Source organism: Hippocampus bargibanti, linkage group LG03 (genome assembly GCF_051943395.1).
Source record: "Hippocampus bargibanti isolate YZ-2025 linkage group LG03, ASM5194339v1, whole genome shotgun sequence".
Taxonomy (NCBI): domain Eukaryota; kingdom Metazoa; phylum Chordata; class Actinopteri; order Syngnathiformes; family Syngnathidae; genus Hippocampus; species Hippocampus bargibanti.
In genome coordinates, this window is record NC_142736.1 from 5241659 (window position 1) to 5257013 (window position 15355).

A 15355-nucleotide genomic window follows, 5' to 3' on the forward strand; every position below is an offset into this window, starting at 1 on the left:
GACGTGTTTTGAATTAATGGAGCCACCGTAGCGACCAAAGATGGCCGACCTGTTGCGCATGCGCACGACACGTGTGGTACGGAAATCGATCCACAGATGTTATCGCCGACAGGCGTTTCGTGAAACGTTCTTCTCATGTTCACCGGCCATCACGGCGACATTATTGGACTCCAACTGACCCAATTTGAGCTTCATACGCCGGGAAACTCGATTTGGTGAGCTTCGTACGCCGAGAAACTCGTCTTGGTGAACGTCGAAGCTCGTGTGGCGAAGTTCGCTTGCGAGCAAAGAGGCACGTTTGGTTGGGACACGTCAGTCTGAACAGACCTCGTGAGTGTATTTTTTTGGGTGTCGCTGGAAATGTGTGAAAGAAAGACGACAGAGTACAAGGAGGAACTTTGTCCAACCTCGGACGACGTGGAGCTCCAACGTCACCTTTGCAAGTTGGAACCTCGAGTCGTCTTCCCAAGAGCGGGTTGGTTCACTTGCAACTCACGAATGCTTCATCTTATTTCAACTTTCTTGTGTGTTATGGAACAAAAAATGTGTCCCTGCAGACCTCAAAGAAGAAGATTCGGGGTTCGAGCATCAGGATCTAGAACCTGCCCAAAGTAAAGAGGAGGAAGCAGGGAAGCGTCCTCGTGTGAAAGAAGAAGAGCGGGAGGAGGAAATCAGCAAGTTTCCGTTGACTGGAGTCAGTGTGAAGAAAGAAGAAGCTGATGGAGAACAACAAGGAGGAGGATCCCACTTGGAAGGCCTCTTGGCTCCACTTTCCGAACACGACGACGACGATGTCACCTCGCATTCTTCTGACACGGAGGATGAGCAACAGTCCAAGCATGATCCATCATGTCGCGCGGCCATCGGACGTCTGAAATGTTTCCAATGTGACAAAACCTTTTCAAGTCAGTCTACTTTGGAGAGGCACACCAGGACACACACTGGGCAGAAACCCTTTTCCTGCTCAGTTCGTGGCAAAACGTTTATTCAGAAGATAAATTTAACAAACCACACCAAAACACATACTGGGGAGAGACCCTTTCCATGCTCAGTTTGCGGGAAACGGTTTTATGTTAAGAAAGTATTAGCAAGGCACACACAAACTCACACTGGGGAAAAACCCTTTGCCTGTTCAATTTGCGAAATTCGATTCAATCGAAAGTCGAATTTGGATGTGCACAGAAGAACGCACACTGGGGAAAAACCTTTTTCCTGCTTAGTTTGTGGGAAAAGATTCAGTCAAAAGTCGCATTTGAATGCGCACAGCAGAACGCACACTGTTGAAAAATCTTTTGCATGTTCAATTTGCGGAACTCTATTCACTCAAAAGTTGTATTTGGATGTGCACAGAAGAATGCACACTGGAGAAAAACCTTTTGCCTGCTCAGTTTGTGGGAGAAAATTCCTTGACAAATCAAATTTAGCGAAGCACGCCATAAGACACACAGGAGAAAAAAAATGTGCCTGTTCAGTATGCGGTAAAGCATTCTATACAGATCAAGAGTTAACAAGGCACAACATTATTCACTCCGGGGAAAAACCTTATGCCTGTTCAAGTTGTGATAAATGTTTTCGTTCACAAGATAACTTAAACGTACACTTGAGAAGGCACACTGGGGAAAAACCCTTTGCCTGTTCAATTTGCGAAACTCGATTCAGTCAAAAGTCGAATTTGGATGTGCACAGAAGAACGCACACTGGGGAAAAACCTTTTTCCTGCTTAGTTTGTGGGAGTAAATTCCTTGACAAATCAAATTTAGCAAGGCACGCCATAAGACACACCGGAGAAAAAAAATTTGCCTGTTCAGTCTGCGGTAAAGCATTCTATACAGCTCCAGAGTTAACAAGCCACAAAATTATTCACTCCGGGGAAAAGCCTTTTGCCTGTTCAAGTTGTGATAAATGTTTTTTTACAAAAGGAGACTTAAACAAACACACGAGAACGCACACTGGAGAAAAACCATTTGCCTGTTCAATTTGTGAAACTCGATTCAGTCAAAAGTCGTATTTGGATAAGCACATTAGAACGCACACTGGAGAAAAACCTTTTGCCTGCTCAGTTTGTGGGAGAAAATTCCTTGACAAATCAAATTTAGCAAAGCACGCCATAAGACACACCAGAGAAAGAAAAAAAACCTGTTCAGTATGCGGTAAAGCATTCTATACAGATCAAGAGTTAACAAGCCACAAAATGACTCACTCCGGGGAAAAGCCTTACGCCTGTTTAAGTTGTGATGAGTGTTTTTGTTCACAAGGTGACTTAAACGTACACACGGGAACACACACTGGAGAAAAACCTTTCTCTTTTTTTTTTATTTAAAACCAATTCTTTACTTACAGACAGTGTAACACCTACAATACACTGTATGTAAGTAAATCATCTTTTTTTTAAATTAGATACCAAGTAGACGGGATGAACTTAATACAACGATTACGCGTAACCTTTCTCTTGTTCTGTTTGTGGTCAAAGCTTCGCTTGAAAGGAAAATTTGACAAGGCATATAAGAGAACGCTCTGGAGATAAGCCTTCACCGTTTTCCGCTTGTGCTCCAGCATTTGCTAGAGAGGACTCTTCTTCCAAGGACATACAGTAAGAAGGCACAATTTGAAGAAAAAAACGTGCCTGCTTCATTTTTTGGGGGAAAGTGGAACTTAAATGATAAATGCCTTTTAGAAAGAAAAAAAATACGACACAACTAAGTGGGGAATTCCGAAATGAATTAAAAAGTTTTTTTTACTTTATGACTTTTCGCCTTGTTGTTGAAAGACTTTGCATGTGAATGATTCCCAAGGTATTCTTTCCGAATCCCTTTGCTGTACATTCTTTTCATCTCTTTAGCGGGGGAGGTTACTTTCTAAATTTGGTTTGATAGATCTGAAATTGGTTTGTGTGAAAATGCTTTCAAGTGTTGTGATTTTGGTTGTGTGAAGCACGTTGAGTTGCCTCCTGTCTGAAAATGTGCAAGACGAATAAAGCTGCCTTGGCTCAATAGATTCTTTCGTTTCATGATGGAGCTCGTACATGGCAGGTCAAGTCCCCCAGATGAAGCCTTCAAGGACAACCGGGTTAGGGTTAGTGACTTCAAGTGACCATATTTTACAAAGATTCCACCGCATATAGCTATATTTTACTTTTTAAAATTCGTGCTGACTATTCATGAAGTCTTGTTTTCGAGTTTGTGTCGATGCCAGAAGTGACATCACATTGGGAACGCCCCTGACCGAGAAAGCGACAAACAGTGAATTTTGGGTACTTTTTTCGCCTGAAAACATCGTGATTGTGAAATTAGAAGGAAAACTACATAAATAACGCGATGTTGAATCGTGTGGCAGCCAATTGCGGTAACATGTATAAAGAAAGTGTAAGTTGACACAAATTCCCAGTGGACAAACCAGCTATTTTCAAGGGATCAGAGCAGTCGAGCACCAGCCGGAGGCTAACAAGGAGCGAAACGGAGTTAGCGATTAGCCACTTGGATAACCGCTGTCATCCTCTCGTGTTGTTTCTGCTCCTCTGGAGGCTGATCATCCAGCTCGTAAATGATTTTGTTGAACGTAAATCAGTAAAATGGAGCTCTTCCAAGCCAAAGTTGATGCCATTCTTCAGAACGGGGATCAAGCTCTTTGGTGTGGCCGAAAGGGTACACAAAAGTAATTAAATTCTCAATTTGATGTGAATTGCGATTCACTGCAATTTTCTTCTGATGAACTCCATTTTATAGAAGGCCATTCATACGTAAGTTCGTCACTTTTCATCATTGACGTGCGGTGAGGTTCATGGCTGGTGAGGCACTGACGTCATCACAGTCAGATTTACAAACATATGAACTCTACAGAGTAGCTTATTCGCCATTTGATTGGCAATAGTTAATGTGTTTTGTTTAAAATGTCATGTCAGCATTCTTTATATAAACTGTAGCATAGAAAAAAGAATTAAAAAAACGTTATTATCGTGTTACCTCTACTAATAAATGAAGTCCATGCACCACTCCTTCCGAAGAAAGGCATCTATACCTTCTTTGTAGAAGCCTTCCTTATCTTTCTTCAGTTTTAAAAGTCTCTCTATTTCTTTCATTAGATATGTAATCCTCCATTCTGAAAATAAGGCCAAGCAACACGAAAAAATGACTGGGACTGGATGGTTGCACTTAACTTGGTAACTGTTTACTGTAGCTTGCTCCCACTAATTCTATTATTCTGCAGCCAAGGAGGCGCAAGAAGAATCTCTGTAATCACCAGCGCCCCCTGTCATGAGGCAGGAGAACTGTGTGCCTCACCTACGCACAGTTTTGATAAAAAATAAAATATACACTGTAGTACAGTGTTTATAATGTAAAGTGACTCTACATTATATACATCAGATAACTGTAGACATTTAGTTCATATACTAAAAGTGTTTGAACACTTTAATAGCGATATGCAGAGGGACAGCAATGCGGTCTCACTGCAGAGCAAGCCAGCACAATTAGCATAGTCATTGTCCAATCCATGGTGAGGCTCAGCCGGCTGCTGCCCCACCGCTCGTCTCTACTTAGTATTTGAACGGTAAATGTGAAAATTCAGCGATTTTGTAAAATAAATCCGAAAATGGTGAAGTTAAATGGAAAAGAACTTTAAAGTACAAATCACTAAATAAATATAACTGTTTAATTTATTTTTTCATTTACTATTTCCATGATGACAGGTGAGGCATGGCCTCACCTGCCTCCCCTGACTGCACGTCACTGCTTTTCATCTTGAAAGTTGAAAGGACTTTTTGCATGCACAACCATGAAACAATCTGCATTGATTTTGACATCTCGCTTATTATGTGTCATTCATGCCCTGATATGCCACATATCAACGAAGTTGATGCTACATTGCTAATTCACGGAGCTTCACATATGCTTCATGTGTCATATTTCGCTCTTACAAGCTAAAAAATATTGTTCAAATATGCTAATAATATTCACTTAATATGCTGGGTCATATTGATATTGATTAATAAGTCCATTCTAGTTTTTTTTTTGTCTCAGCTTGCATGATATTAATACATACATTTATTTTTGTTTCAGTCAAAAGATTTTTCCGACCAAGCACAGCCAAAACGGGCACTAAGAGGATGTGACAAAAGGATTCAGGCACCTGCTAAGTAATTGTTATAAGTTTACTGTGTGTAGTGATAATGAAGGTTTGACAAAAGTTATTTAATTAGGATTTGCCTCGTAAAGTACTCATTCGATTCACTTTGATTAACTGTTTGTAATGCAAGGTGAAAACTACCAATAAAATTGGGATTCTGTCATGATGTGGCTCAATTTCCACCATACTTTTTCCTGTTTATATCAAAAACAGATTCTCTGGTAGCCATCGAGTTCGAAACCAACAGTAAGACTCTGCAAGGACATTGCCAAGCTCCCTGGCCAACACCGGACATCCACAATCGAGTCCTTCCATAGTCTCGTCACACGTTTTGCAACCAAGATGCATATTTTCTCCTACGCAGGAATGAACTACAGGTGAAATTCCCACACTTTCCCCCCTGTTTCATCATTATCATCATACATTTCATTTCTATGCGCCTTTCAAAACTCTCAAGGTCACTTAACAGTCACTGTATACGTTTTTCTGCGGGTGAGCAGCGGCAGCCACACCCTCCAGCGTTCACTCAACGCGGAAGAACTCAATTAGATAGATAACTAGCTAATAGCTAGTTGATAGATAGATGGATGGATGGATGGATGAATGGATAGGTAGATGGATAGATGGATAGATAGCTAATATATAGGTAGATAGATAGCTAATACAGTGAGACCTCAACTTACGAACTTAATTGGTTCCCAGACAGAGTGTGTAAGGCGAAAAGTGTGTATCTCAATAAAAAATTCCCATAGGAAACCATTAAAATGGGAATAATCCGTACCCGGGTTTCCGTAAAATATACTTTTCAACTAAATAAGCCTTAAAACTACACACAACCTACCTTATTCTATGTATAATAAATGTGCTATTGTATTGTAATGAAAGAAATACACTGCATTGTATCATAAAGTCACTTTATTTACATTTGTGATGGTCATTGATGGCTTTTAATTGACACCTGTTGCTTTCTGACTTGTAAGGTCTTACGAAACTGAGGCATCACATTATCATTCATCGTGTTGATGATTCTTATAGCCTTTTCTGAATGGAACTGTTCAATAAAAGCCCGCACATCAACTGTTTAATGGCCTGCTTATGCTTGTCCTCTTTAAGGCAAATCAAATTATCTGTGTTGATGACCTCATTATGGTCAGCAACAAGCTCCTCGATGTCATCTGCATTTACTTCGAGTCCCGTAGGTGCTGGCAGAGATTTTATGACAACAAAAGGCGCGAGTTCGATGATTCCACGGACGCGGAATAAAACGCGACAAAAGAAGGCGGGCGGGGCGAATAAAATGGCACACTCGCGTCTAACAATCACCTCGTGCAAAGCAAACTCTTGGAGCACAAGCAAACATTTGGAGCACAAGACGTAGCGATGGACTTTGGTCGTAATCATGTCACTGGTGAGGTGACAAGTGACTAGTTCAGGGGTCGGGAACCTATGGCTCGCAAGCCATATATGGCTCTTTTGTTGATTGCATATGGCTCGCCGATAAATATTACATATTATAATACATATTGTCGTTTTTTTCGTCGTTCATTTCCCGTTGGGGCTGCAGTTGGCGGAAAACGCAATTTTGATTGGATGACACTGACCTAGAATGGCCGAAAGCGCCATGTTGATTGGATGATAGTGGCCGTCATGTTGAAACAGGTAAACGGCCCTTTAAATGAGCCCAACTTGTGCACTTCAGCCTGAATGCATCGGAGCATGAGAGGAGAGAAAATGTTCTGATTCTAATTTGCATTGCAACAATACCATCAATGAAACAGTCGAATGTCAGTGACATTTTAACAAGCCCGATGTTAACGTTAGCATCGACATACTTCTGCGAGAAGTAGATTGCAGATAGCAAGTGTGGAAGCTTATGAGCCGTGTGCAGGCTAGCTATCAGTAACTTCGCCTCTGGACCGGCAAATTGAATTTCATTCCGATCGTTTTCCTGGATTTTTACCAAACACGAGGAACGGAAAACCATCCATGTTACCAGAAACTACCGTATCTCCGCCCTCTGCCCTACAGATCCACGAACTGGACGTTAGACGGCTCTTCAAGCAGCAAAAGATCAAGAAAGCTGCAGGACCTGACAGAGTGTCCCCCTCCTGCCTGAGAGTCTGCGCTGACCAGCTGGCTCCGGTCTTCACACAAATCTTCAACAGATCCCTGGAGCAGTGTGAAGTCCCATCCTGCTTCAAACAGTCTACTATCGTCCCAGTTCCAAAGAAACCAGCACCCTCGGGATTGAACGACTATAGACCTGTCGCTCTGACGTCTGTGGTCATGAAGTCCTTTGAACGCCTCGTGCTGAACCACCTAAAGAACATCACCGGACCTCTGCTAGATCCTCTTCAGTTTGCCTACCGGGCAAACAGGTCTGTGGAGGTTGCAGTCAACATCGGACTGCACCACATCCTCGACCACCTTGACAACACAGGAACCTACGCAAGGATCCTGTTTGTGGACTACAGCTCTGCGTTCAATACCATCATCCCAGAACTCCTCATCCCCAAACTTCTCCAGCTTGGTGTGTTCGCCACGATCTGCCAGTGGACCCTCAGCTTCCTGACAGGACGGACACAACAGGTCAGACTGGGAAATATATCATCCACGACACGAACCACGAGCACTGGAGCCCCGCAGGGATGCGTCCTCTCTCCATTGCTCTTCTCTCTCTACACGAACGACTGCACCTCAACGCACCCAGCTGTCAAATTCATAAAGTTCGCAGACGACACCACGGTCATCGGTCTCATCAAAGACGGCGACGAGTCTGCGTACCGACAACAAGTGGAGCAGCTGGAGCTCTGGTGCAGCCGTCACAACCTGGAGCTGAACACGCTCAAGACAGTTGAGATGATGGTGGACTTCAGGAAACATCCATCACCACAGCTACCCCTCACACTATCCAACTGCCTGGTGTCAACCGTTGAGACCTTCAAGTTCCTGGGAATCACAGTCTCCCAGGACATGAAGTGGGAGGTCAACACCAACTCTATCCTGAAAAAGGCCCAACAGAGAATGTACTTCCTGAGGCTGCTAAAGAAGCATGGCCTGCCACAGGAGGTGCTGCAACATTTCTACACGGCTGTCATCGAATCCATCCTGTGTTCTTCCATCACCGTTTGGTTCGGGGCCGCCACAAAAATGGACAAAATCCGACTTCAACGGACAGTTAGGACGGCGGAAAAAATCATTGGCACCGCCCTACCCACTCTCGAGGACTTGCACACTGCAAGAATCCAAACTAGGGCGCGGAAAATCTTACTGGACCCTCCGCACCCTGCCCACCACCTTTTCCAGCTACTCCCCTCAGGCAGGCGCTACCGATCCATGCGCACCAAATCCAGCAGACATTTAAACAGCTTCTTCCCCCAAGCCATTAACTCTTTGAACTCTTTCAACAGTAGCCAAAATGGAACTGTATAGTGCCACTTAGCAGTTTTTTTGACAACGATACTAGTGCAGCGTGTTCTACATGCTTGGCAATAAAGATGATTCTGATTCTGATTCTGGTTAACGGTGAGTACTATCACAAAGTTATTTTAAATAATACATTCTGATATTTTGTTGAAAAGTGGCCGCACGTGCGTGTGGCTCTCGCTGAAAAACATTTTTAAATATTTTACTTTTATGGCTCTCTTAGTCAAAAAAGTTCCCGACCCCTGGACTAGTTGAAATGAAATGAAATTGCAGAACGACAATGAAATGAGGTGTCGCGAACGTAGGCCACGCCCGAGCTGTCAACCCGCACGTGACAATTTAGCGTGACTATTGACACGCTGTTCCGGTGTGTGTGAAAACACTAGCTCTGATTGGCTTACCATGACACATGACTCTACCGTTTAGCCAATCACAATCACTTCTATCGCAACTTGACAGAGGGGTGCGTTCAATTCAAAGTCAAAAAGTCAAAGTCAGCTTTATTGTCAAATATGCTAATATGCATGAATTGTAGCAACACAAAAAGGTTGGGAAGTGTTTGTCACCGCTCATTCAGTTAGAAAATGCTTTCCAAACAGCTTAGAGTCTTAAGAAGTCGTGCGCTATTCTTGAACTTGAACGCACCCCAAGTCTTGGATGACAAATAAACAGAGCAGAGTAGACGTGTACGGCTGGTAGTTTCTTCAATTTATTCATAATAACGCACCACATTTGAACTGAGGCTGAACACGAGCCTGTGGTGTTTATTTTCCGGTCCCATAATTGTAAAATTATCAGCAAAAAGCTCCAAGTAGGCGATCGACGTGTGCATTCAATGAGAAGGGGTATGGAAAGTAGCGCCGCGCTGTTCGATCGTGCTTCTGCCGAAGATCACTTTCGCCAGATCCGAAGGTCGTGTGCTTGATGGACCGGCCGTGGTGGGTGTGTATTATGAACATAGTACGTATTATAAGGCTTAATTTTCATAATTTTGACGTTCGTATGATGAAAAGTTCGTATTATAAGGCGTTCGTAAGTTGAGGTCTCACTGTAGATAGATAGATAGATAGATAGATAGATAGATAGATAGATAGATAGATAGATAGATAGATAGATAGATAGATAGATAGATAGATAGATAGATAGATAGATAGATAGATAGATAGATAGATAGATAGATAGATAGATAGATAGATAGACAGATAGGTAGACAGATAGGTAGCTAATCAATAGCTAGCTATATAGCCAGCTAGTTCGTTAAATAGCTAAGAGGCAGCAAATAGCTAGCTAGCTAATAGATAGCTAATAGCTAGCTAGCTAGATAGTCAGCGAGTTAGTTAAATAACTAATAGACAGCAAATCGATAGCTAGCCAGATAGCTAGCTAATAGCTAGTTAATATATAGTTAGCTAATAACTAGCTAATAGATAGATAGCTAGATAACAAGCTAATATATAGCTAGATAGATAGCTAGCTAGATAACCATCTCATTAGTTAAATAGCTAATAGACAGCAAGTAGATAGCTAGCTGTTTCATGTCTTTTTTATTGGTTATAATTTCACAAGGAAAGTACATGCAGCGTGTGCTTATCAATCACTTTGATTCAGGGAAAACATACCAACACACATTCTACAATTGGTCCTTCAGTCAAAGTCAAGTCAAAGTCAGCTTTATTGTCAAATATGCTAATATGCATGACATACAGCACAGATGAAATTCCTGTCCTCTCGGACCCAGCTTGCAAGGCACTTATAATGACTTTAACAAACATAATAAACATGAAAACGCCAGGGAGATGGGAGCCGCTGCGTGTTAATGCGCCGCCATCTTGGGAAAAACAAAAAACAAAAATAACAAATAATATGACAACACAAAGACACAGAGTCATTCATTCTTCTGGACTTGCTGTACCCTCTTTGTGATGACATGAAGCAGTTCTAGATGAAAGAGGAGAGGATCAAAGCATCCATTTCAGCAGTGGATCAGGGACGACATGGTGGAATTTGCACCCTCAGATATTATAATTACATTGGTTGAACGGGGTCACCGTTGCTGGCTACTTAGCTAGCTATCTATTTGCTATCTACTAGCTGTCTAACTAGCTAGCTTGCTATCTATTAGTTATCTACAGTGGGACCTTGGCTTACGTACTTAATTGGTTCCCAGACAGAGTGTGTAAGGTGAAAAGTTTGTATCCCAAAAATTAATTTCCCATAGGAAACCATTAAAATGAGAATAATCCGTTCCCAGGTCTCCATAAAGTATAATTTTCAACTAAATAAGCCTTAAAACTACAAACAATATACCTTATTCTATGTATAATAAATGTGCTATTGTAATGTAATGAAAGAAATACACTGCGCTGTATAATAAACTCGTTTTATTTACCTTTGTGATGGTCGTTGATGGCTTGATGGAATGGAGTGGCAGGTCGGAGAGAATTGCTGTTTGAAAGGAGTCACATTCCACAAGGACTGTAATTAAAGAAATAAACTACTGTATAATAAAGTTGTTTTATTTACCTTTGTGATGGTCGTTAGTATTATACAGTATTAGCAAGGCACACACAAACGCACACTGGAGACAAACCTTTTTCCTGCTCAGTTTGTGGGAAAAGATTCATTCAAAAATCATATTTAGCACGGCACGCCATAAGACACACCGGAGAAAACAAATTTGCCTGTGCAGTCTGCGGTAAAGCATTTTTTATACAGCTCCAGAGTTAACAAGCCACAAAATGATTCACTCCGGGGAAAAGTCTTATGCCTGTTTCAGTTGTGATAAATGTTTTATGACAAAGGGAGACTTAAACAAACACACGAGAACACACACTGGAGAAAAACCCTTTGCCTGTCCAATTTGCGAAACTCGATTCAGTCGAAAGTCGCATTTGAATGTGCACAGAAGAACGCACACTGGAGAAAAACCTTTTTCCTGCTCGGTATGTGGGAAAAGATTCAGTCAAAAGAACTATTTGTGTGTTCACATGAGAACGCACACTGGAGAAAAACCTTTTTCCTGTTCAATTTGCGAAACTCGATTCACACAGAAGTGGCAGTTGAACATGCACAGAAGAATGCACACTGGAGAAAAACATTTTTCCTGCTCGGTTTGTGGGAAAAGATTCATTCAGAAATCACATTTAGCAAGGCACACCGGTAAAAGAAATGGGCCTGTTCATTTTGTGGTAAAGCATTCGATACAGATCACGAGTTAACAAGACACAAAATGACTCACTTTGGGGAAAAGCTTTATGCCTGTGGAAGTTGTGATAAATGTTATGTTACCCAAGGTGACTTAAATGTGCACAGAAGAACGCACACTGGAGGACAGTAATTTCATCTGTGCTGTATGTCATGCATATTAGCATATTTGACAATAAAGCTGACTTTGACTTTTGACTTCTTTTCCTTTGGGCTTTTCCCTTCAACGGGTCGCCACAGCGAATCAGTGTCCTCCATCTTCAGAGGTTTGATTAGCACGTTTGTTTTGGCCAAACTTTTACGTCGGATGGCCTCCTGACACAATCCTCTGTCGAAAAGCTTTCTTCAGCCGTCATATGTACTTTTTTGAAGGTGTCGGACGTTTCGCTTCTTATCCAAGATGCTTCTTCATCGAACTAAAGTCTTACTGGTAGTATCGGCCCTATATATATATATATATATATATATATATATATATATATCCCTAATGTCCAGACATGGCGGCGCCGGACACTGCTATGATAGGTCCCTACTCTCAGGTTGGGGGGAGCAGAGGACCACTCCCTGCAGCCCCACCGATTGTCCCTACATACCTGACTAACGACTGGCCTGATTGCCCCACTCCCTTCGGTATCACCTCATCAGCATTACTAATGTTGCCTAACCTATGTTGCCTAAGCAGGATATTGTAGGAACGATCCAAATTGAACCTCATCCCGCCATCTCGGTTTAATGAAAGATTTAGCGTTTTTATGAAAATTGCTTCTTTTATTCCCCTTTCAAACCATCTATGTTCTTTTGCTAAGATTTTAACCTCACTGTCATCAAATGAGTGGTTGCTAGCTTTTAGGTGGATATGTACTGCCGATTGAGGCCAACTAGTATGATCCCTGCGATGTTGACAGTCTTTTTTTTGAGAATTTGTTTAGTCTCCCCAATGTATTGCTCTTTACAATTTTCATTCTTACAATGTATTGAATAAACTACATTACTTTGTTTTTCATTTGGCAGCCTATCTTTTTGATGCACTAATTTTTGCCTTAAAGTGTTTATACATATAAGTACTACTTACATTGTATTTCAAACCGATAAACACTTTAAGACAAAAAAATAGTGCATCTTGGAAAAGAAGCGAAACATCCAGCACCTTCAAAAAAGTACAGATGACGGCTGAAGAAACCTTTTCATCGATGGACCACTCCTGTACGACTGAGAGCTTACACAGACAACCCTCTGTATTTATCCGGGCTTGGGACCGGCACAAGAAAACACTGGCTTGTGTCCCCTTGTGGCTACAGAACAAGCAACTCGATGCGTTTAATAAAGATGAAGATGCTCAGTAAAAGGCTCCCAATCACAAAATGGTCATCGGCACAGCGGCATTCAAAAAAGCAAAAACTAGACCCACCATTTGATGACAATGCTCCGATTTTACCGTAAAACGAGCATCTCTTTCCCTACATTACATCACAAACAGAGCTTCAAAGTCCTTGAAAATGCTTTATCTTCCAGAATGTGAATCTAAATTTGAATATTGATGTTAAATCGAAAGTTGAGTCAGTACAAACGTGAGGGAATTGAATGACAGGATAATTTCACCATCTAGCGGCTACACAGATTAACCACACATTAACGTTATAAAGTAAATGGCGTGAAGTCGATAACAAAAGACACACAGTCGTTTTCGGAATAGGAAGGAATTAGTCATCGCCCATTTGCACATCTTGACAACGACAGAGTAGGGATGCGACAAAAATGTTCAATAATAATTCATCACACATTTTCGAATACCATCTTAAAGTGCATTTAAGTGGCTTTTAGATGGTGTATAGATTATTGTTCTATGACAAATAATAAGGAAACAATGGATTTTTTTTAATTTTGGAAAAAGGCGATTTTCTGCCTGACAGATTAGACAGTTAAAACAATGAAAATATGTGACCGAGTTTTTTTTATGACAGTTTAAACTTACTTTATTTTTGGCAGATCTTAACGAGTAAGGCACCATTGGAAAGCTTTTGAAATTCTAAACAAGAGCAGATCACACAAGAAAGAATTCAAAGTGTAAATTAGCAAATATCAACGATCGAATGCAGGCAGATTTTCGTCAGAAATCAAAAATGGCTTTCACTGAATACTAGGAAAGAAAATTGCCATCTCTATAACATCTATACGCTCATGCCTCTTTATATTTATATTATTTGTATTTGAACACCTACACTGTCTGTAAGTAAAGAATCTGCTTAACATTAATGCCTCTTTTTGCTTGAAACTTGGCAGTTATTTGGAAAATATATATCCTACCACTTCTATGAGTCATGAAAATACAACTTACTCGCATTTATAAACTGTAGCGTTAACAAATGAACGTTAACTTCAAATCCCCCACCCCCGTTACTCGTCACATTCGGAATTTTCAACCACTTAGAGAGGAAAGGTGTAATACGTCATCATAAGATTCATAGCTTGGAAAAAAACACGAAAACCAATGCAATGTTATACGCCTGCGAGTAGAGTGCGCTCGGTTCACTGGATAGAAACAATCGCGGTGGAATATAGGTCATATAGGTCATATATGTGTGACGGGTGTCACAACAGTGACTGTCTTCATCTCCACGATGCTGCCGTATTAATGAAGACGAGACGCGTGGATGTGTCTTTTTATTTCTTTTATTTCTGCAACACAGTATGGCAGAAGGGATGGGTGAAGTCGCATGGGTTTCGTCTTGTGATTAACCTGGATCTCCTCGAGATTGTTCTGCTAACTATGGGCGGGACATAGTGCCACACTGTGCGCCGTTGCGTCACTTCCTTCATAATTTAATAACCTAAGTGTACAACTCCGTTACATACACCCCCCTTAAATTATGCAGAAGTGAGGCAACATACACACGGAAGACAACAGAAAGACCAACAGGCAAAATAGACAAGGTTATCGGGCAAGGATGTACAAAAATGCTGTCTAATTATGTCACTCATCTGACCAACTACGTCAGGTGACTGGAGTAAGGGATCTGTCGCCGGTGTGTCAGGGTCTGTGTGCTCGTCGGAGATGCACTGTACTGGGTCTGGGAAGGAACTCTGTCCCCACTAACATAAGTGGCCTCAGCTCGCACCTGCCCATTCCCCTCTGTACAAACTACATCACCCTGCATAGCACTACATAACTGTGACAGACTGGAGAAAGGTATCTGTTGCTGGTGTATCAGTTGTCTGTGCGCTCGTCGTAGATGCACTGCACTGGGTTTGGGAAGGAACTCTGTCCCCACTAACATAAGTGGCCTCAGCTTGAACCTGCCCATTCCCCTCTGTACAACCTACACCACTCTGGATTGCACTATACAACTGTTACACGGTTGGGAAGCCTCTACCTCTACCAACACACTCATTCAACGGTGTGCTACTTGTTACTTCTAAGGAGCTCATTCTTAGACTTAACACATGAAAACACATACATGAAAAAAAAAAAGCACACTAATTGCAAAACAGCAGGTCAGACAATTAACACACTACATGTATTTTCAAAACGGGGGTCGACACACCGTCCACCGAGTGATGGGACTGCACAGCGTCTTCATTGTGCAGCATCGCGGTCCCGGTCCGA

At 41.7% G+C, this 15355-nt stretch overlaps 1 protein-coding gene across 1 annotated transcript; it reads left to right on the forward strand.

The window, feature by feature from the left end:
• The first annotated feature begins 62 nt into the window (after positions 1–62).
• LOC148900144 (uncharacterized) lies at positions 63–11765 on the forward strand. Its single transcript, XM_088992982.1, has 4 exons — positions 63–475; positions 558–1238; positions 9220–9231; positions 11353–11765. Exons 1-4 carry the CDS (start codon positions 361–363, stop codon positions 11763–11765), a joined length of 1221 nt encoding a protein of 406 aa, XP_088849108.1. The 5' UTR covers positions 63–360.
• Positions 11766–15355: the final 3590 nt, after the last annotated feature.